This window comes from Diabrotica virgifera, chromosome 2 (assembly GCF_917563875.1).
Source record: "Diabrotica virgifera virgifera chromosome 2, PGI_DIABVI_V3a".
NCBI classification, from domain to species: Eukaryota; Metazoa; Arthropoda; class Insecta; order Coleoptera; family Chrysomelidae; genus Diabrotica; species Diabrotica virgifera.
In genome coordinates this window covers 236068217-236093416 of record NC_065444.1, presented here as the reverse complement: position 1 = coordinate 236093416, position 25200 = coordinate 236068217, and the positions used below count along the sequence as shown (strand labels likewise).

At 32.8% G+C, this 25200-nt stretch overlaps 1 protein-coding gene across 2 annotated transcripts in view; it reads left to right on the top strand.

Moving 5' to 3' along the window:
- Nucleotides 1-25200, top strand: part of LOC114348551 (transcription factor GATA-4-like) — a 441119-nt gene that overhangs the window by 261797 nt on the left and 154122 nt on the right. For both annotated transcript variants that reach the window (XM_028299099.2, XM_028299104.2), the window contains exon 4: nt 14732-14838. In XM_028299099.2, the coding sequence (XP_028154900.1) occupies nt 14732-14838 (107 nt within the window). The remainder of the gene's footprint in view (nt 1-14731; nt 14839-25200) is intronic.

The following is a 25200-nucleotide window of genomic DNA, read 5'->3' as shown; positions in this document are numbered from 1 at the left end:
TTTATAGTTAATGCAGGTTAATGCATGTGTTTTTTTGTTAAAAAAATTGACAACGAATAACAATGAAGGGGGCCCTCTAAATCTCTAGTGCCCAGGGCCCGAAGTTAGGTTAAACCGGCACTGAGTTCGGGACATCTGCCCTCTACAAAGGCCGTAGATCCATTGGATGAATAGCCTTAACAATTGTGTATTATTTTAATTTGTGATACACAACAGCATAATCTATGAATATGTGACCCACCTAATAATTATATAATTAATAGTTAAAACTCGCGGGTTCATTAGTTTTGAAATAATGACGAGAGGTGAGGTTGCCAGCACAGTGCGGTGAACTATTAAAATTCAATAAAAACGTTGAAAAAACGTGTTAAATATTTTTTTCCAGCTAATGTAAAATTAATAACCAGAGTTAAATGGCCTTCCAAGTTTAAACAGTAAACTTAAATGGTATTACGAGTTTTGTAGGAAAGGTAATAAATTGCAAGTGTTCTCAACGCTTCACCTTTACTAGATTTAAATACTCTTTTCCCGATGTGCACGTTTGTTACGGTGGAACATGATACTTTTTATAAACATTTATTTTAGAAGCGAAAACAATTATTTTGTTTTATGTTACTTCCTTGTTGGTGTATTACACATAGAAAAAAATTTTTGGTGTATAATAGACGTTTTAATAAAAAAACAATTTTTTGATATTTTCCATATTTTTGTGTATGGAGAATTCAATTCAATACTTTGGTCTGGTATTTTGATTGCCGCCAAATAAAAATACTTTATTTTTTTATCTACCTATACCGTGCGACATGTAAAACGAAGTATTTATTAAACATCAAAATATTTTCCATTTTTAAGCCACAAAACTGACCCAATATTCCAGCCTTTGTGTTCCATACATGTCAAATGGGAAGGAAATCTCGGGGAGACCTAGATGGGCAGGGAAGAATGGTAACGTAAGAGTCATGAACGAATCTGGTAGTGGTTGCTCTACAAAAATCACAAAAAAAGGCTTCGGTCCAAAAAAATCAATAAAATACTAACAATTGGCGCAAGCCGCAAAAAATACTAACAAACCCCAAAAAACGGGGAAGAGGGAGCCACACCCAGATCGAAGATACGTCACTAGAGAAAGCGGGAAAAGAGCGCCTCACGTTGCCCTGCGTTGATCGGGATAGGATTTCGTGTGGGAGACTCCCACATGAGGTTTGTTCCAACTCGATACAAAACCGTTCTCGAACGGTTACGAGTATGCGTAGTAACGAAAAATGTGTTACTGCGCATAATTATTCGTTATTGCGCATGCGCGTAAAGATTCAAGAACAGTTTTGTATCGAGTTGGAACAAACCTATGGTAAACACTTTGCTGAGGCATCAGAGTGCTAGAGTGTGGGGAGTGAATGATCTGGAGCATCTCTGAAACCTAGTCTTATCAATTGCCAGAATTTTATTATGCATACATATATTTTTGTTTTAGTACGAAGATCTCCTCTCCTCTGTCTCATTCTCTCTCATTATTTAATACAATTTATAATAAATGTTATATTTAATTATGTACTGTCTTTTAATTAAGGCTATTTAAATCACTGTAACCACAATTTGCGGCTGTCAAATTATCATTCTAAACTAATAACCTAGTAATTTTGAAAACATTGATATCAAATTTTTCTTCGATAGTATCGAACTTGCATTAATTACAATAAAATTGAACTAATCATTCGATTACATAATCGGCGTAAAAATGTTCCCTCAGTTTGTTAGGTTTTCTATACTTATAACCACGGTAGACAGAGCTTATAACAACTATCTAAATAGTGCAGTCACTGAAGGTATTCACCTCCGATTTCGTTGAACCTCCATCGATTTTCATGAAAATTGGTGAGTGGTTAGAGTTAGAGGATACCCCAAGGAACAAAAGTGATATGGTGTCAATTTAAATATGGTGCCGCCCCCACCCTGGGGGTGAATGCCAACCCCTTCTCGGGATTCAAAATGATTTGATTAAAAACTCCATAAATAGATAGAGGGACAAATTCTAAGCAAAATTTGTTATACTTATCAAGTTATTAAAATAAGTCAATAGGTACTTTTTGAATTATTAAGGATCAAAGATTTTAATTTTTCGTGAAAAAAATGTATGTTTTAAAGTTTTCATAAATAACTCAAAAACTATCAGTATTTTCAAAAAAGTTATTATTATGAAAGTTGAAGCTAATAAAAAGTTGAATAAATTTCTCACTTCAAAAACCTTTTATTATTAATTCAAAACGTTATAAATAATTGAATGTATAATGTATATTTTTGTCGAAGAGTACTCTAATCTTAATATAACGGGAAAACTATGCATTTTATACGATTTCGGATTTTTTAGGAAAAATTGAAAAGTTTAAACATACGCCATTTCCACAAAAAATAAAATTTATACTAATCCTTATATAGGGCTTTATTTACTTTAGCATAAGTATTGATTTCAAACTTTTTGACCGGTTTAGAATGCATATTTTTGACAAAAAAATATTATTTAAAAAAATCAAAAGGACATCGCACACATCTTATGGAAAATAACATGTCACTCAAATTCAATAAAATTTATATGAATATATTCGTTTCAATTTAACGATCAATTCTTATCATTGCGCCAACTCTTAATTATGATTAATTACGGCGCAAATTGCAATTAAAGTTTATCGAAATCACATTTTTGGAGTCTATAAACGTGTCAGTTATAATCACTATTGCTCTGGGTGCTATTCAAAACAGCTTAAACCCCGCTCGGCCTAAGCGGATTAGTGAAACTATTATAATAAGATGCTTAAGAGCTCGAGAAGATTTATGAACTAACTATAATTTGGGTATTTTAAAATATTTTTTCTCTCTCTAACTTATGTACCTACCCATTTGATTTCAGATTGATTTATATCAATTTCTGCTCTTATTATTGAAAATTAAGAGTTGGCGCAATGATAAGAATTGATCGTTAAATTGAAACGAATATATTCATATAAATTTTATTGAATTTGAGTGACATTATATTTTCCATAAGATGTGTGCGATGTCCTTTTTCAAGTTTTCGTAAAGCACCCCTTATGGAAATTAGGTCTCAGTGGATTTCGTTCATACTTTGGGAAAACACTGTTTGAAGCATCCTGATAAAAAGTTCTCATGGACACAACTCAATCGTATGAAGGAATTTCAAGATATAGATGCACAAACTCGGAAAATTATAAGATTTACTGGGTATTCCAATTCCCTGAGTTACTGGTTATTTGGCAACATGTAGAAGTTTGGATCAAAGAAAAGTACTAGTAGTCTAGGATTTTTTCCTGGTTATCCAACGGCGATCTTTACTTTGACCTTGACCTTCAACGGACGTCATCTTCTAGAGTTTCGAGGGTTTTCGGCATTAAATTGATATAAACAGACTACTCATGGGTTGTTGGAATCGCTAAATACGAATATGCCATCAGAATTGACCTCCGGATGACGTGGTGACCAGTGCAACTGTAAGGGACGTCATTTTCTAGAGTTTCGATGGCTTTCAGCATTTAATTGATGCAAATGAATTATTGGAGGGTTTTTTTAAGGTTATCTTCTGTAGTTAAAAACCTAAGAGTAATCCATTTGATTTCTCCGAAACTCCAGAAGATAACCTGTCTTAGGCACCAGGTGCTCCTGTGTCTGTGCTGATCACGTATTCGTGTTCAGCCACCCCAAAAACCTATAACTAATCCGTTTGCATTAATGTAGTACCAAAGACCCTCGAAACTCCAGGAGCCTCTTTCATTGACCTTGGAAACCAGGTGCTCCGGGAGTCGGTTCTGGTGGTATATTCGTGTTTAACGACCTCAAAAAGCAAGTAATTCATTTGCATCAATTAAATGCCGAAAACCATCGAAACTCTAGAAGATGACCTCTCTTGTAGTTGCCCTAGCCACCACGTTCTCCGGAGGTCAATTCTGATGGCATATTCGTGTTTAGCGATCCCAAAAACCCATGAGTAATCTGTTTATATCAAATTAATGCCGAAAACCCTCGAAACTCTAGAAGATAACGTCCGTTGAAGGTCAAGGTCAAAGTAAAGGTTGCCATTGGATAGCCAAGAAAAAATCCTAGACTACTAGTACTTTTCTTTGATCCAAACTTCTACATGTTGCCAGATAACCAGTAACTCAGGGAATTGGAATACCCAGTAAATCTTATAGTTTTCCGAGTTTGTGCCTCTATATCTTGAAGATCCGTCAAACGATTGAGTTGTGCCCATGAGAACTTTTTATCAGGATACTTCAAAGAGTATTTTCCCAAAGTATGAACGAAATCCACTGGGACCTAATTTCCATAAGGTTTGTGCGGGGTACTTTAATTTTTTTTGGATAATTACTCCAAAAATACTCGATATACGTAAAAAATGAAACTGGACGAAACTTTTTGTTATTAGCAAAGATTTTACTTGTTTTTTATTTTTGTAGGATAAAAAATAACCGAGATAGAAACGTTTAAAGAGTTTCAATTTTATTGTGAGAGTTTAACCTTTTATCTTTAAAAAATAAGGGACTTAAAAAATTTAAATTTAAATTTAATACGATTTTATAGCCCTGAAATTACTTTTTAAATGGTTTTTGGATAAACTTCATATCCTAAAAATTACCGGAGTTATTCTAAAAAAACAATACCATTTTTTTGTAAAAATTCTTGAAGCATAAATTTTGTTACTAACAACTACTTCTGGAGCTTCTTTGATACTTAGGTATTTTTGAGTCTGACAATTGTTTGGTGGGTATATGTTATACAATGAATCGTTTTCCCGTTATTTAAGCATGAATACTTAGATTTGTGTACTTGCCGAAAAAAATACATTTAATTACCTATAATTCACTTTGGTTTAATACTAAAAGGTTTTGAAAGTAAGTAATTTATTCGATTTTTTATTAGCTTCAATTTTGATAATAATAACTTTTTTGTAAAAACTTACAGTTTTGAGTTATATATGAAAATCCGCTTTAACATGCATTTTTTTCACGAAAAATTAAAATCTTTGATCTTTAATAACTCAAAAAGTAGGTACTTATCTATTGATTTATTTTAATAATTTTATATTTAAAGAATTTTGCTTAGAATTTATTCTTCTATCGATTTATAGAGTTATTTTTAATAAAATCATTTTCACCCCCCAGGGTAAAAGTTCAAGTTGGCATTATGTCAATTCTGTTTTTGAGGTATCCTCTAACCACTCATCAATTTCAACGAAATCGGAGGTAATAGCTCATGACTCATAATATATCCACGTTCAGTGACTGCACTACTAAACTGACTTCAGGTGTTTATATAACATATCACTTCCGTCTAACTATTAGGAAGGGTTAGGTCTGTTGTGTTACTTATGATTTTTTTCGAAATTATTTACCTTCCGCCAAGAACATCGAATCGTAATATCACGTTGCAATTATATAAACAAATATATTGTTTAAATTTACTGACCTAAGCAACGAAATTGTGAAAACAGTAAAAAACTTCGTGATTTTTTTGACTACAATATTGTGTAGGTACTGTCTCAAAATTTATACTTTAAGAGTAAAGGCGCAAATATTTTACGGCTATCCCTACTTTTTCTGTTTTTACCCGGTAAATTACTTGTAGTTAAATTCTCACTGTTATGGATATGTAAACATTACTTGACAATGTCATGATTAACTTTAAAGAAATGACTTTTGAATGTTCTTGGATAACTGTTACTTCCTTGAATTATTAATTCAGTTAATTAATATGATAATTTTTTCACTAACTATGTATTCAGTGATTGTAATAATTTATATACTTTACAACAAAAACTAATACTCAATCGAGAAAAGAAGAACGCTTACAATTTTGAACATTTTTAACAACAAAATACTTGGATCACAGAATATATCCTGGTGTATTCTCTACTTGGATCTTCCATAAATAATATAATAAACAATAAATAACTTTTTATTAAGTTCACGTCTTAAATAGATTATTTAACAAATACACTATCAATATTATTTAATCAACAACTCAAAATATTCCCGATGCTATGTCAAATATTTAAAATTGTCACTGTATTGTCACCATACTCTATTCGACTCAGTGCGTTGTATGACAAAGATAGCGAATGTTCGATTTGGAAAATCTCACCACGGACATGGTGTCCATTTTTTTCGAATCCTGAAAGAACTAATAAATATTTAAAAAAAATTTAAACGCAGAATGAAAGACTAAATTATTATCGAGGGCCGAAAGTCCCTTAGAATAAATAAAAATTTTCTTTTGAATGAGATATTTGAAATTTAAAATCACACTACATTTTCTCTTAGTTTTTTACCCCTTTAACTTATAAATAAACTAATAAACATTATAGAAGTTTTCAGGGACTTTCGACCCTCGGTAAGAACGTAATCTTTCATTCTGCGTTTAAATTTTTCAAAAATACTTATTCGTTTTCTCAGGATTCGAAAAAAAATGAATCCCATTTAAATAGCATTGGAGCCGAAACTATGTACCGATTCCCTTAAACTGTCTTTCTTTTCTTTTAACCAACGCACTCTGCTGTAATACTCTTGTAAATGTCAGCCTGGTCGACTATATTTTTATAAAAATATAGAAAGATACAAAAAAAAAACAATTTTCCAATAACTTAGCGGGAGTTGAAAATTTATCATCGTAAGCATTTTTTGAAGTTATATGTGATGGTTTCGACCGTTACTTGATAAAAGTTCATTTTATCTAACAACTAAACACTGAAAACTTTTGTTTTGAATACTTCTACAAATTTTATTACAAATTAAATTCACTACAGCTGTTTCGGCAGAGTGTCTTTCTCAAGTGATGAATTTTTAATATGCGTCTGCATTTTATAGTTTTTACCTGACTGAATAAGTTGAGGAGGGTAGAGTTGTCAGAGCCTATTGTACTTCAAATCGGGCCCGAGGCCCGACTACACAATTGTCAGGCCCCTAAATATAATTTAATAATAATACCTAATAACTTTTTTAAATGTATTAATTATTTAATAGAAATGTAGCTGCACCAGAAATGTAAATTGTTATTAACAATAAATAAAATTTATATTTAAATAATTAAACATTGTTTAATTTTTTTTTGTGATCTTTCCGGGCCCCACTAAAATGCGGGCCCGAGGCAGGTGCCTCACGGGCCTAGTGGTAAAATAGGCCCTGAGAGTTGTTTGTCTCAAGTTGGTCATTCAGAATTAACTGTATTTTTTAATATAATTTCCATAGATTCTAATACAGATATCATAAGAAGGCCTTTACTTTAAATATGGAAATTTTGAAATTGGTCATTAAAATAATGATTATGATCTCGAAGGCGAAGTTCTTACGTACAATTTGTTTTTCTCTCTCACTGAAAGCCTTTTTGTGCCTTTAACGTTTGTTAAAGGTTCTACTAGTTTGACCGATGTAAGTTTTTGGGTAGTCACCATATATGTATAAGTTTATATACCCCTCTGGTTAAGTGCTTTTTTGACTCTTGTTGTTCTAAGTGTTATTTGTTCTAAAAGCTGGTATTATTCTTTTCTCTTGTACGTGTTTGGCTATTTTAGTTGATATCTTGCCTGTATGTGTTTCTCTATCTTTTGCAACGTGAAATATCTGTTCAACATTGAGGTTATTTCAATCTCTGATATTCCTCAGCCAAGATTTCTTGTTCCTTCCCAAGCCGTTTCTTCTCTCTACTCTTCCTTGAACTCCAAAACTCCAGAACACCAAAATTTTTTAGAGTATTGAAATAGAGAACTCCAAATTGACTTTTTGTTGGAGTATTGGAGTATTTTGAATATTTTTTGGAGTATTTTTGAAAAAATCAAGTAAAACCGTAGATATATTAAAGGGGTAGACGCAAAATCTTGATCCAATGCTAGTTAAATGCATTTATTTTTTTCGAATCTTGAGAAAACTAATAAATATTTGTGAAAAATTTAAACACATAATGAAAGATTACATTATTACCGATGGCCGAAAGTCCCTTAGAATAAACGAAAAGGTTTTTTTGAATAAAATATTTGAAATTAAAAATCACACTAAATTTTCTTTTTTTTTTCAACCCGGTAACTTATTCAAAACATTATAGACGTTTTCAGGGACTTTCAGCCCTCGGTAATAATGTAATCTCTCATTCCATTTTAAATTTTTCAAGAATACATTTAAACAGCATTTAAATGCGTTTAAATAGCATTGGACCTAACCCCTACAGATTTTCGAGTTCAGAATTCCAAAATTATTTGGAGTCCAAGATTTTTCCAAAAGGACTAAAAAGAAATATAATGTAAGTATGTGGTAGTTGAACGACCTTTAAAATGAGGTATCACTCAACTCCCCTTTCCATTAAAAAATTTGGGGGTTGTGCCCATCCTCGCTAGAAGGTTGATGTAATTTAGTTGAATCTACAAAATGTCCCCCTCATAAATAACCGTGACGTGTTTTTGTATATTTTTAGTTTTTTTATAGGGACCAAATTATAGAGGGTAATATGTAACTTTTCAAATTGACACACTGTATATCATATTGATAGCGGACAATATAGAATACCTCCAAAACCTTCTTAATAATATTGGAGAACATAGCAAGAACATGTGACTTAGCATTAACATAAAAAAGACTAAGTTCCTTATAATCAGCCGTCAATTAGGTCAACATCAAAATGCAGACTAGCATAAATATAACAATCAAGATACCTGGGAACCTGGCTGTACCTATGAAGACTGGATGTCGGATGTGGAAATTAAATGTCAGATAGAAAGGGCCAGAATCTGATTCATAAAATTTAGAAACGTCTTTACGAGCTCTAACTTTGATCTGAACCTAAGACTATTATAGATTCACGAAATGCTATATATTTTATGATCAGTGCTCCTATAGGGCATGGAGGGATGGACTTTAAAAATAAACACAATGAATAAGCTAGAGCTAGAGGCATTTGATATGTGGATTTATCGACGAATACTTAAACTTCCCTGGACCGCAAGATTAACAAATGAAGATATCCTGAGAAGAATTGGTACAGAACAGTGGCGCACCCAGAATTTTCCTCTAGGGGGGGTTGGCTTGGGCGGGGTTCGGACAAATAACCACTGACAAAAATCCACACAAATTATCCCTGGACAAAAAGTCCGCAGACAACAAATCCCCGGATAAATAATCCCCGGTCAGAAAATCCCCACAAAAAATCCCGGACAAATAATTCCCACAAATTTTTTTCGACAAAATATCCCCCCAAAAATCCCCATGAATGAAATATTTGCTACCGAATAGTTCTCTAAAATTTTTCCCGTGAACGCAATCGACTCCAATGTTTTTAAGCCCCAGTGCATAAGAGTTATAGCAATGGCCATGAAACCGCTTTTCTGCACGACAATAATGATTAGTAATTAAGATTAAGCATGAATTATTGTGATTTCGATTACCAAATTTCGAATTCCAATTACATGCCCGAAAACTTCAAATTTTACATGACAAACGAGTGTGTTTTTTCAAAAATCGTGGAAAATAGGGAGAATGAGCTAATAGGGATGTTCACTAATTTTTAAATATAGTTAAATTCAATAGATTACAAGGTATATAAAAACGTAACAATCATAAAACTGTTTAAAAATGTATATTTTTTAAGATAAATGAGTTCATAATGTTGATTTTCTTGGAGGCTAGAAAAACGGTACCCTGCAGCGAGGCTACGGTCTGTGACGTCAGCAGTCGTAACGTCTTTGATCGACGACTAGTTTTGTATACCTATTTACTCAGTGTATTTGAATGTGCGCAGTTTTTTACGTATTTAATTATTAAAAATAAAGCCAAATAAGTGGTGTTTTGTTCCTGGGTGTGTAAATACATCAAAAAACAGTTCTGACAAGATTTTTATTACCGTTCCAGCCAATTTAAAACAGAAAAAGAAATGGTTTGTTGCAGCTAGAACTTAAAATAACTAACTTAAAGAACTAACTTAATAAAATAAACATTATAGAAGTTTTCCAGAGACTTTCGGCCCTTGGTAATAATGTAATTGTTCTTTCTGCATTTACATTTTTCAAAAATACTTATTAGTTTTCTCAGGATTCGAAAAAAATGAATGAATTTAAATAGCATTGGACCAAGATTTTGCACCTACCCCCTTAAAGAGTAAATGAAAAAGTTTCGGGACCTCAAATTTGTATTCCTTAAACTGGGATATTCCGAAAAACGGGATTCTAATAATACGTACAGTAAAAGTAAACCTTGAAATAACTACATGTGGATGTAGGTATGACTTTATATTATATTAAAATCATTAATAATTTAGTGAAAAGATTGGTTGAAATGAAAATGTATAATACCCAAGTTCAAAAATATTTTTTACCTTGGAACAGTTGTCAACTCGAAATACGAAACGACCGAAATAAGATCTAGAGTTGAAAAGGACATAGCAACATTTAACAACATGCATGAGAAATATTTTCACCCATTGCGACATAATATCTCTCCCACTAAAAATCCGGCTGCTAAAATGTTATTATTTCTGGTCTTGCTATATGGCGCAGAGGCCTGGACAATAATGGAAACAGTAATGAAAAAGCTAGAGGCATTCGAGATGTGGGTGTACCCACGTATCCTCAAAATATCCTGGGCGACCCACACCAACGTACAGGTATTGCGTCGAATGGGAAAACAAAAAGAAATCTCTTTTACAATTAAGAAACGAAATCTTAAATATTTCGGTCATATCATGAGGCATGATAAATATCGTATACTCCAACTGATAACGCAAGGTAAAATAGAGAGCAAACGCGGACCCGGAAGAAAAGACACTCATGACTTAAAAACTTACGCCAATGATTTGGACAAAAATCGATCGAGTTATTCAGAAACGCCTCAAATGAAAATAAAATTGGCATGATGATAGCCAACGTCTACAACGGACAAGGCACATGAAGAAGAATAAAAATATTTTTAATACACCTAACCAAGGTAAAGTAATAACCAGCCAATGTATGTATACAATATGCATGCGTATGCGTACAATGCATGCATACAACTTTCTCTATTTTTTTTTTGTGGAGTATTAAGCATTTATTTTTTTAGCTTAAAGAAGACATGGAAAATTATATGGAATATACACTCAGTAAAGCTGTGGTAGATTTATTTTTTTACAAGATGCCAATAAATCATACACCATTGTTACATCTACACTACAGTCGGTAGTTTATACGAATCGGCTTTCTGAAAACCTTCTTCCATTTTATTTATTTATTTTTGTAAAACCCAAAATATGTCCTTACAAACAGTCTATCCACTTTAAACTAAACAAATTCACTATAAAACTCCACTTTAACCCTGATAAAACAAGAAGAGAACAAAATAAAATGACCTGAAACGTCAAACAGGTAAACAGTAACACTATGAGAATGGCGCGCGCTTGTGGTATGCAACTAGTGACGTCAGGCCAATAGAGAAGCGTTCTTGAAATTTAAAATAATGCTAGATTTCTAATAAAGATTTTTTATAGAAAGGCTTTTTCAGTTTTGTTGAAATTTTGGACAATTATTCCTAGGGTGTTTCTTAATCGTTTTACATGTTTGAATTGACTTTTTAATTTTTTGTGAACATCCCTATTCTGTGGGAATCATGTTGTAATTATTCGCTTAAATCTTTTGCTCATTCTGCCTTGAATAACTAAGTTCAAAACATTGCCTATTATCTGTGTGCATCCATGAAAATTTTTTGCGCTATTAAGAATGTTTAGCTTTGTTATGAAAACGCAGAACTCAAGTTTTTGACATAGTTTTTTAAAAGCTTTTGAAGCAGGTTTCTGAAATGTTGCTTGCAGTGAATTGAAACTGATGACTAAATATTTTTCGTTATGTATTACCAAAAAGATTACTACCATACGCCGAAGAAATAGTTGGTGATTACCAGTGTGATTTCAGGCCCGGAAGACCGGTTGTTGATCAAATATTTACTAATAGACAAAAATGCTTGAAAGGATTGGGAGTATAATCAAGATGTGCATCAGATCTTTATAGATTTCAAACAGGCTTATGATTCAGTTAATCATCCTACACTATGGAACACAATGGACGTAAATGTGTGTAAGTAACTTCTTTGCACAAGTTAGAAAAGGTGGGGAAATATCAAATGCTTTTTGCATAAATTCTGGACTGAGACAGGGAGATCCATTGTCCCTATTGTTGTTTAACCTCGCCTTAGAATATGCCGTGCGAAAAATTTATCCAAAAATCAAACCAGACATAGCTGCTCGGGGAGAGGCCAGATGGGAGAAAGTCTGTAGGACGGCCTAGAAAAAGGTGGAAAGATGCAGTCAGATAAGATCTGGAGAAAATGGGAGTGAGACAATGGGAAATAGTTGCACAGGACCGACACATGGAAGGCAATAGTAAACCACTCGCAAGGACACTCGAAAAGTTATAACGCCATTGCTGATGATAATAACTAAATACTTTTGACGTTAAATTTACAAAAAGTAACAGGTTTTTTGCATTAAAATCAAGATTATCGTTTTCAGGACCAGCAGTTCTCATCACGAATATGTTTTGAACATAATTATTTAAAGCAGAGTGAGTAAAAGATTTAAGCGAATAATTACAACATGGTTCCCACAGCCTTAGCGCATTCCCCATATCTTCCACGATTTTTGAAAAAACTCACACTCGTTTGCCATTTAAAATTTGAAGTTTTCGGCATGGAATTGAAATTCGAAATTTGGTAATCGAAATTACAATTCATGCCTAATTATTATTGCTAATAATCATTATTTTCGTGCCGAGAAGCGGTTTCATGGCGATTGGTATAGCTCTCACGCACTGAGGATGAAAAACATTTGAGTCGATTGCATTCACGGGAAAATTTTTAGAGAACTATTCGGCAACAAATATTTGTTGGGGATTTTTTGTCAGTAATTTTTTTGTTGAGATATTTTGTCTGAAAAAATTTGAGCGAATTATTTGGCCGGGGTTTTTTGTCCGGGGATTATTTTTCCGAGGATTTTTTGTCTGGGGATTTTTGTCCAGGGATAATTTGTGGAGATTTTTTGTCCGGGATTATTCGTCCGGGGATTATTTGTCCTAGCTTCGCTTGGGCACCGAAATTTTTTTGTTTTGTTTCTGAAAGACAAGTTACATTTTCCTACTATTCTTTATATTTTTTTATATGCCCTGGGAGGGGTTTTAACCCCCAAACCCCCCGTGTGCGCCACTGGTACAGAACGACAACTGCTATGCACAAAACAGTGAAAAACGGCATACTTGGCGCACGTAATTAGAAACGAAAGATACCAATTTCTGCAAACCTTAATTATTGAAGGCAAGATCGAAGGAAGAAGTGGAGTGGCCAGGAAGAAAATGCCATGGCTCCGTAATGTCAAACGATGGGCAGGGCTAAGAAACATAGGATACCTAATACACTGCTAGGGATAGAGAAAAATGGTCAAACGTGAACGTGAACATTCATTAGTGGATTGCATAAGAAAAAGAAGAAGATATCATATTGATATTCAATCAAAAAACCGCTATTATTGTCGTCCTTTATTTAAAAGGTGAAAGTGAATTTATTGTCCTTTATTTTGTAATGTTGACTATAACAACAGACAAAATATACCTCTTTTATTACCTTAAAACCCTCATTATATTATTGTACCTATTCAAGCAATAAAACTATGGTTACCCCAACCCTGAGGGCTGCAGTTCTTCGTATCCTGGCCGTAATTACAGGAATCCTCGCGATTCGTAGTACGTCACGCACCACGTGACTGGCCTGGCTAAAAGCATTCTGTCGTTCCAAAGCTGAGATGGGTCTGTCTGTCGCAGTTGAGCAAAAGCTGCGTCTACTACAATACAATTAGCGCGTAGGTTGACAGTTGTCATTGTAAGTCGAGACTGTGTGGAAGATTACTGCTTACGGCGAAATTGAAATTATTGTGTGTTGTGTTTCGTGTCTAGCCTAACATAGTGGAACATTCAGTGGTCTATGGATTTAAATTTTTTGCCTCCGCACAAGTGAGTTTTTATCTTTGTTTTTGATTATGCTACTAGAATTTCTTGTTGATTTTTGTCGATTCTTGTAGCAGCTTTTATCGGTGGTAGATATTATATCTGATTAGATTAGATTAGATGTAAATGAGTATTTTGAAGAAATTGTTATCTCCAAAGTGAGTTTTTTGGTTTAATGGTATTAGTCATTTAAAAATAGAAAATTGATTAATTGTATGTATTTAGTTTTTTTGGACAGATTAGACTCGGAAATGTATTAACTAAATTATTTCACTTTTTTATGGCATTATTGGATAAAAATTAATCTGTTTCGTTACGAAAATAGAAGTTGTATGCAGTTTTTGTAAATTTTTGATTTTTTGAAAATAAAAAAACATTAACATAAAAATATTTAATGTTATTTTTATTGATAGGTTCTTGACTTCATTTCGTTGCATTTTCAATTCGGTTTTTCCATAATAATTAGGGATCATTAATTATTATTATTTTAAAAATATGTTTTGGTCGATATTTATAAAAGCAATAAATAAATACAGTTTTGACCTACTGTTAATAATTTGGTATAAAATTTTTCCAAACAATGTAATTTTTTTTATTCCAAATTTTGATTTTATTTTTGGATTTTTGGTTTTTTTGCATGAAATTTAGTATCAAAAATTTTGCAAAAAGTGTAATTTTTGTATGTTCCAAATTTTGATAAATTTTTTTTTATTTTTGGTTTATTTGCAGTCCGTTGTATTCGAGGGGTTCGGGTACGTACACCACGGGTACAATGCCCTATTATAATAGCTCCCCAGAACTGACTACACAACAATCACAATTGTGGACAAATTCCGGTAAGTACTAATATTTTAATAAATTATGCTAATACTTTTTATCTTCTAGTAATATTATAATATCCTCTAGAATTATATTGCTTCATTATATTGCACTATGTAGTTTACCTCCTAACCATTTTTGAGATTAGTGGCGTTAATCCGTATCATGTTTTTGTGCATTTTCTTCTTCTTGGTGTGCCTATCCATGACGAATATTGGCGATCGTCATGGCAATCTTTAGCTTATCTGCCGCAACACGATAAAAAGGGCCCATATTATGTTTTATTGAACCAGGTTCTGAGGTTCTTTAACCAGGAAGTTCTTCTTCTTCCTGGACCTCGCTTTTCAAATTTCTTTCCTTGCAGGATGTCTTGTAGGAAGACATATCTGGATTCATGTCGTATGTGTCCGGAGTATTCTAACTTTCGAGATTTGATGGTGGTCAGTACTTCTCGGTTCTTCTTCACTCCTCATTTGTGACCAGATAAGACCACAAGATTTAAGTATTTTCCAATATAGTCACTTCTCAAATGCTTCCTTTGTTGTGCATTTTGCTTTGTGTTAATTCTAATCAGACTTAAACGTCCATTCCTCGGCATAATCCCCTGTTAATCTTCATTGGTCTCTATTCTGGGCGATCTGCATCCAGTCCTTTCCTGCCGTTCTCTTTAAGGTCGTCCGTCCATCTCATACTCATCTGTAGTCTTCCTCTTTTTATTTTCTGTTCCCATGGTCGCCAGTGTAAGTGTAGAATCCGTTTATTCCATCTTTCATCTTTTTGCCGCAGAGTGTGGCCGGCGAAGTTTCATTTAAGTTTTCTGTCTTAATACATCGTTCACCTTTGCGTTTTCTCTGATCCATGAGTTTCTTTTCCTGTTTTTAAGACCGATACACAGCATCTGCCTTTCCATTTCTCTTTGTGTTTTGGATATCCTGTCGATGTTCTCCTGTGTGAAAGTCAATGTTTGTGAGCCATATGTGATAACTGGTAATATGCACTGGTTGAATACTTTCGTTCGCATATATTATTGAGGGTACTTTTTATTTTTTGGAATATATGTTAGTTTACCAAATGATGCCGTATTTAGTCTATAAGTATTTTTTTAATATTTATTTTTCTTTCTGTTAACTCTAAACTTTAAGCCATCAGTACAACACTAAATTACACGACAACCGCTTCCAAAGAATTGAAAGAAGCCATAAAATCTAACAAAACACCCTTCTCTGAAAAATGATCTGCAGGCGCATTTGTTTGGGTACCGGTGGAACCATAAATAACGGAAATATTTTTCTCAATTCAAAGAATAACAAAAATGATATTATAAAATGCAAATACATTACACTGGGTATAAACCTTATCTCATTAAAAGTCATGTTTCAAATTTGCGATACAATAAAGATATAAAAATTTGTATTATACTAGATAATCCATGCGTACCTACCCATTGATGGTAGAAAGGTTAATCTTTATGGTAAAGAACGACCAGTGAGATTAATAGTCGTTAATTGTCTATCAATCCTTTTGATACCGTAGGTATCTGGGATTATATAGTGTATTTATCCTTAGAGTAAGTGTGAGTCGTATGGCTAAATCTGGAAAATATAATATTTGAGCAGGGTTGCCACAGGTCTTGAACAAAATTTCAGGAGACTGCTCCTATTTTTCGGTAGAAATCGTCAAATTTCGGTACATTTTATGTTTGCTTCTTTTGCTATCACATTGCAAAAAAATGATACTTTAGTTACCAGTATTCAAAAATAAACTACATTCATCATCAGATAATGATCAATAATCACCATTCATCATAAAAATTATTTTTCAAAAGTTCAAAACCGGTATACCTTAAAAAAATGTATTTTCTCGGCTTTCTAGGTATTATAGAGCAATGTTTTTCATTTTTTTTTAATCCAAAGTAACTCGAGTAGAGCCGTCTAACTAACGCAATACTAAATATCAAGGATGCTTTAGTTTTGTTATAAGGAATTTATTTATTTGTAATAAAATAAAACTGCATATTTTTTCCTGTTGTAGACTTTTTAAAAAAACTTAGCACAAGTGTACCTATTAACGTTCAAAATACAAATATTCTTATTTGAAAGCTGTATAATAATTGTTTAAACAAGTTAAAAAATTTTTTATGATAAATAATCGTTATGTTATTAACAAATTTTGATGGGAAATAAGCCACAATTTTACTAAAAAAATGATTTTATTAACGTTTTATTTCATCATTTTTTTAGTAAAATTGTGGCTTATTTCCCATCAATACTAGTATTGCAAAAATACCACAAGAAAATAGCTCCAGAAAAACATTAAGTTATTACTACATATTTATAAATTACTACAAAAATAAGGGTTTTTTGCAATTATCTCCAATTCTTTATGAGTTTTAAATTAGAAACTATTAAGATCTAGAATATTTATTTGAAACATTTTTCTCTAAATTCTACAAGGAATGTTTTATAGGCAAAAACATGATTTTTTACACTTTATAATCGTTTAAAAACAAAACAATGTCGGATATTGAAGCAATTGAGAACGAGAAAAAATTTTAATGTTCTTTAGTTATGTCGAAATACCGTAAGTTAAAAAGGTACAAAATAAATTTCTCCTGTTTTAAGATTATAATATAAATACTATTTTTAGTTTGGAATTATTTCTATATCAAAATAAGCCACAATCCTTCAGTATTCACTATTCAGATTCAGGTAGATACATTTTACTCCCAAAATCGTAATATAAAAGGACAAAGGACTGGTCATAAAATTGATATCGGTAAATCCGTATCTGCTGGTTCGCACATTGTGTCACCAGCTAGTAAAAAAGCAATTCAAGAATTCTTGAAAATTGACTAAACTCTGTTGCCAAATCTATCCGCTAAAAAAAGATTTTCTAATAATTTTGATTTTTCGGTAGAAAAAAAAAATCGGCAGATTAATTTGAAAATTAAGAATTTTGATTTTTCGGTAGAAAAAAAGGAGAATTAGGTAGATCGATATATTTGACAGGTATTCGGTAGATCTACCGGAAAATCGGTAGCTGTGGCATCACTGTATTTGAGGTAAGTCTGCCCCCCCCCTATTATGAATTTCTAGATCCGCGCCTGATGCCCATGCTAATCTACTTCTTCTTTATATTGTTCCTGTTTGATTGTCCCTGCCGCCTGCTCTAATTTATTCTGTTCGACTACTAGGTATTTCTAATTTGTCTTCTTGCTTTGTGCTAATTATTACCCATATAGTATCAATTTCCGTCATATGTCCAAACTGCACTTTCATTGGGTTATAAAATGTTTATATAATTTTTAACTAGTTTAGTCTTCTTGGTTTATCATTATTTATTTAATCTTAATTAACTCTTGATATAGCTATGCTATCAACTGTGCTTTTTCTAATTGATAAATTCATTGAACCAGTTCAGATAAAGCAAAATTAGTAACTGAATTACATACTATCTAATTTTGGTAGATTTGCACTTGTATTTGTATTATGTCTTCTGTTAATATTCTTAACTTAAAACGTCAGTTTTAACTTTTAACATTTCCTACATACCTACATTTTTGATTTTTTTTTATCTAGGTATACTAATGATCTGGTTCCCTGAGTATTTGCTTTCTTATTTATGCAATATTTCTTTTGTAATGATAATTAAATTTTAATGATCTCTTGAATATGCTGTCATTGGTATTACCATCTAAATCTTTGTTAACGGTTTTTCATTGGTAAATTGATCTAGATCTAGAGGCTTCTTTGGGAGAAGTTCCTTTTTGCTTGCTTGTAATGTTTGTTCAATTTTAGATTTTTTTAATTTTTTTTTACTTAAATACGATTTTAACTAATCTGTTTTCACTAATACCACCTAACCCTCTTGTATTTATAGTCAGTCAGTGTCTCTTTTTGTTTTATTGTACAATAAGTTTATCTTCTTTTATGCATAATACTTACTATCTGTATGTGTAGACTATCAGTACAAGTCGTTCACTTATCGCTATCTTTTAATAGGTCTGTTATGTCTCATTAAAATAATATTAAAGAAATAAAGACAGCTTGCCTTCGATCATATACTCATAACAGATCAGCACTTTATGCCAAAAATATTAACCATTCCTAGACCATTCCTCTAAGATTGCGATATACATTATTAGTCTTCCAACTTTGATCATCTTTAAATTTCTGAATTTTGCTGTGTGAGTTCGCCTTTTTGTATTTGTTGAATTGAAAGGGGCTAACCATGCATAGTGATTATGTTTTTATACATCAAACATATTAGAGCACACTTTATTTGTAGTTAGCTTCATCTTATTTTGCTTTCATTTCTTGTAAATATTTCTCGCGATTACGTTTTTTCTTAGCGAACAATTTCTTATACATATACCAAATACCACTTCTTCTTGTAGTGCCTATCCGTTTCGGATGTTGGCGACCATCAAGGCAATCTGTACTTTGCACACTGCTGCTCTAAAAATATTTGTGGTTGTTGTGTTGAACGTGAACCACGTACGTAGATTTTTAACCAGGAAATCCTTTGCCTTCCTGGTCCACGTTTTCCTTCTACTCTTCCTTGTAAGATTAGTTGCAGCAGTCCATATCTTTCGCTGTTCCTCATGATGTGACCGAGGTATTCGATTTTGGCTGCTTTTATTGTGGTTAACAGCTCTTTTTCTTTTTGCATTCTCAGCAAAACACACCCTTATTAGTAACGTGGTCGGTATAAGATATCTTCAGGATTCGACAATACCTAGACACTTAGATCATCAAATCATGAAAACTTCATGTATTCACTTGGCCATATTTTGTGTTGATTGTCTTCCTATAAATCTTTTATATCCAATGGTTTACTATTTTACAGATCCAATTTTCTTGAAAGAGCTGTTTTATGTTCCTGCGCTTTATAGTTTTTTTTGGACATCTTCAACCTGAATCGAAATCGAGTTTGAAATCGTTCTTGCAACTATGATAATAATTTTGCATTTCTTTTATTTCTCCTCAGTTTGTGTCTTTGATTCATTTATAATTCTCCCCTTAGTCCTTTATCCTTCCTAAGGATATGGTAACATTACGATATTTGATATTATGATTGTTATCAATTTTTCTCTCTCCTGCGAGTGGTGTGCTGCCTCAGAGAGAAAGAAAATAACCGGTGATGCTCTTTATTTGCGCTGACCATCGAAGTGGCGATCTTCCACAAGTTATTTTACCATCTTATTTTCATTTTACTATCAATCTCTCCATACCTTTCCTTCGTCTACCTATGTATCCAAAATACCTCAATAATATTTTCGTTGATTATTGTGGTAAGCCTAGTGGTGATGTCGAGTTCTGTTGATATTAACATATTTGCACGGTGTGCTGTCCAGGGCATGCGAATCATTCTAAAATACACCTATATTTATATTTATACTAAAACAAATAAATAGTCAGAGCTTATAATCACAAAATTGAATTTTTTTTTCTGACTGATTTTACAAGCTTAACTCAAAATTTCCCCGACCTTAGAAAATACTACAGTTGTAAGTTTCATAAACTATACTATTTGGACATTAACTTTTTTGGAATAAACAAATTATAGCCACTGTGGTGGCGTTCCGGTGCCCAGTTTCCATCCAGTCGCCTTTTTCTCCTGTCTATTTCACTCATAGCCTTGATCATACTGGGCTATACCGTTACCAAGTTTCTCTTGGTTGTCGTCATATCTTCCTTCTTCGCGTTGTGTTTCTAGTTTACTATTCGTTTTGGCATTCTTTATAGTTTGCATTCTTTCAATTGAGCTTACTTCCATTAGGGAACTTGCACATAAAAATATTTTTGCATCATCATCATTCTCTTTGCCTTATCCCTATGCGGGGTCGGCTTCCCTAATTGCAGTTCTCCACACAATTCTATCTTGGGCCATATCAATGTTAATCCCCTTTACCAACATGTCCTGCCTTATCGTCTCCCCCCAGGTCCTCTTTGGTCTTGCTCTCCTACTCCTTCCAGGAATCTGCACTTCAGCTATTCTTCGTATTGGGTGGTTAACGTCTCGACGTTGAACATGACCAAACCATCTTAACCTATGCTCTCTCATTTTGGCATCAATTGGTGCCACACCTAGACTTCCCCTAATATACTCATTTCTAATTTTATCCTTCTTTGTCACTCCACTCATCCATCTAAGCATTCTCATTTCCGCCACATGCATTCGCTGTTCCTCTTTCTTTTTCACTGCCCAACATTCAGTTCCGTACATCATAGCTGGTCTTATGGCTGTTTTATAGAATTTTCCCTTCAGCTTCATTGGAATTTTTCTGTCACACAACACACCACACGCTTCTTTCCACTTCATCCATCCAGCCCTAATTCTACTGCATGCATCTCCATCTATTTCTCCATTACTCTGTAATACCGATCCTAGGTACTTAAAATTATTGCTTTTTACAATCATTTCACCATCCAAAGATACCATTTTATTTGTAGTAGCTCCATCCTTAAATGAACATTCCAAATACTCTGTTTTTGTCCTACTAAGTTTTAAACCTTTTTCCTCCAGAGCTTGTCTCCACTGTTCCAGTTTTTGTTCTAAATCTCTTTCACTATTTCCTACTAACACGACATCATCAGCATACATTAAGCACCATGGAATGTTACCCTGTATTTTCGCTGTTATCTGGTCCAAAACTAATGAGAATAAATACGGACTAAGCACAGAACCTTGATGCAATCCTACTTTCACATGAAATTTATCAGTCTCTCCCACACCTGTCCTAACACTAGTCGTTACTCCCTCATACATATCCCTCACAATCTTTACATATTCACCAGGGACTCCTTTCTTATTGAGTGCCCACCACAGAATCTCTCGAGGAACTCTATCATATGCTTTCTCAAGATCAATGAATACCATATGAGCGTTTGTTTCTTTCCTCCTGTATTTTTCCATCAACTGCCTTATAATGAAAATTGCATCTGTTGTTGATCTACCCTGCATAAAGCCAAATTGATTCTCGGATATTTCCGTCTCTTCACGTATCCGTCTATCAATTACTCTTTCCCATATTTTCATGGTGTGGCTAAGCAGTTTTATAGCCCTGTAGTTTGTACATTGTTGTATATCTCCCTTGTTTTTGTAAACAGGTACCAGTATACTGCTTCTCCATTCGTCTGGCATTTGTCCAACTTCCATAATTCTATTAAATAGACCTGCTAGCTACCTTGTTCCTGTCTCTCCCAATGCTCTCCATACTTCCCCAGGAATATCATCTGGTCCTACCGCTTTTCCTTTCTTTATTTTTTGAAGCGCTTGAGCCACTTCCTCGTTGGTTATTTTGGTGACCATTGCTGCTACTGTCTCCGTTGACTCTACAGGCTGTCTGTCAAATTCTTCATTTAATAAGCTGTCAAAGTACTTTCTCCATCTCTTTTTGACATCCCTTTCGTGAACTAGTATTTTATTATTTTCATCTCGGATACATCTAATCTGATTAAAATCTTATGCTTTCTTTGCTCTCTGTTTGGCTATTTTATATATCTTCGTTTCGCCTTCCCTGGTATCAAGTTGATCGTATAGGTTTGAATACGCTTCTGCTTTAGCTTTTGCTATTGCTACTTTCGCTTCCTTTTTGGCGACCATATAGTTTTGAAGATCTATGTCCGATCTGGTTTCTTGCCACTTTTTATATAATTTTCTCTTCTCTTTTATTTTTCCTTGTACTTCATTTGACCACCACCAAGTCTCTTTATCCTCAAACTTCTTTCCTGACGTTTTCCCAAGTATTTCAATAGCCGACATAAAAATATTTTTGCATAAAATTGTTAATTTATGTTTAAAAATGATAAATTCAAAATATTACGTCTTAACAATTAATAGTGTACGTACAACTGATTATAATTCCGCGCCCGAAATTACCGTTTCAAAAAACTTTAAAAGCGCGCGCTTGGGTCTGACGTCACCAACCATGATATTTACCACTGTTCTCGTTTGGCTACTGCCTAGTGCCAGACGTGCACTCTGCAGATAATATCTTGTAAAGATTTTCATGCATTCATAATATTATTTTTAGTTTAGGGAAATACATTTTTATTTTACAACATAGGTATCTCAAATGCCAAATAAATATCAAAAATAAAGTTTGAACAAAATTAAATATCTACATTAATATCATATTTCTTAAAAAATGTAAGTACATAGATACTACTAAAAAATTACTTATAAAAAGAAAAAGAAAGAATGATTTATTATAATATATAAATATATATTTAGTTTAAAATATGAATTTCATTCTCACATAAAGAAATAAAAAATATTTTATGGATGAAACTTTATTTTATCAAATTTTTATTCCATTTAGTTTTAATAATTATTATCAGATCCAAATAGATGCGGGAAAATATTTACACTCCAAAAGTCTTTATACTAATCAAACTGTCGATAAGATTTGCGTCCTATTCTATCCAAATATAAGTAAATTTTGAATTATTTTTAAAGTGTGTATCTGGTACGCAAAATCAACACTTTTTTTTCAAATAGAAACATTATTTGCAACTGTACTTTTGCATTGTACATTGTAACATTGGTTATTTGGTTGTCTATTGGTTATTAAATGTTCCAAGTATATGTACTTCTGGTCGTAATATTTTGTAATAAACAAAACTAAAACCTATAATTTATAAATATTTTAAATTCATAACAAAGAAGAAAGAAAATAAAAATAACTAAAAATAAACAAAACTTTTAGTAATAAAAGTCAGAGTAACTAAAAACTATTGTTATAAACAATTTAAACGTGTTTATTAATAATACTTATAATAGGTACCTACTTATTTGCCTCCTCGCATTTCTCCAATAACTTTCACACTGCTTTTTATCAAATTTGCCACCATGAAGACATCAACTACTGTAGATTGTCAGATTAACTTTTTGAAAAACCCTAGTCAGTCATATTATACATTTAAAAACACTACTTTATAAAGTAGCACTCAAAATGATCAATTTCAGTTTGAAACTAAATATACTCATTATGGAACTATACAAGAACACAAATACCTTGGAATTTCCAATTAAATAATATGATTAAAATGGAATTAATACAATCCCCAAAACAACTTTTTTTTTAACTTTTATTTACAATCAACTTCTACATGAGAGTTTTAAGTAAATGTGAATGAATTTGTAAATAATTTCGAAATATCCTAGCGGCTTTGTTGTCGACTCATAGAAATCTAGCAGGTAGACGTGGGTCGTGACGTCAGACCCGTTTACGCGCCTCTGAAGAAATTTGAATTTTATAGCTTTTTCAATGTCTCGTAATAAGCCTATGGGTTAACAATATTTGTTTTTTTTGCATGCATGCGTTTTATGATCATGTTACCTTATATTTTTTATTATTATTTTAATATTTAAAAATATATGCAAGTTCCCTATTATCTTTTATTAAAATTTTAATAATTTTCATAAAATAATAGTCTCTCTCTCCTATGGCACTACAGCCTAAGTCAGGCCTTGCCTCTCCTAGCATCCGCCTCCAAGTAGATCTATCCCTGGCTTCTCTCCTCCAGTCATCTACCCTCAATATTTCTTTAGCATCGGTTCTCCCTTCGTCTATTCACCTCTTCCTTGGTATTCCTACAGGCCAACGTCCCACCATAGTTTTACTAAGCATTATTCAAGGTGTTTTGTTACCATATTACCCATTCTTATAAGGCAACCTACCCAGCGCAGTATTTCTATTATTCCATAATTTGCTATAGAAGGTTCATTGTATGACTGGTTTAACTCGTTGTTGATTATATACTTATTTTCCACATACAGTTGTCGCAAATGGGCCCGAATATTTTTCTATCTTTCTTTCAAAATTAATCAGCTTTGTTGTCTTTTCTGTCATGACTCATGACCCTTGTTTCTGCGCCAATATGTTGCTATTGGTCGTATGATGGTTGTATATATTTTAATATTTACTCCCTTATGGACTTCTTTGGATCCAAATACCTGCGACAGAGAAAAGTACGCTTTGTTAGCAAGCATTATCCTTTTCCGTATTTCTTCCTCCTCGCTGCCCTCCTCAGTTATCTGTACACCCAGGTATATGAACTGTTTTATTGCTTCAATATTTACTTCGTCTTTTGTCAAAATATAGTAGTTATTCTAAAAATACCACAAAGAATTAGTTTTAGAATTATATTATTTTCGATAAATTACTTTTTTACTTTCACTAATAATTATTATATGTATTGTTTGGCTTATAGGCAGTTTATTTATTTATAAACAAAAACTTATCTCCAAATGGTTACTACGCTTATTTGGTGCTTGATACAGATTAAATTCGGTACATTTTTAAATCATATTATTCCTAATCTTTTTATTAGTGATTTATCAGTGTTCCATAACGAAAAGGTCATTGGTCA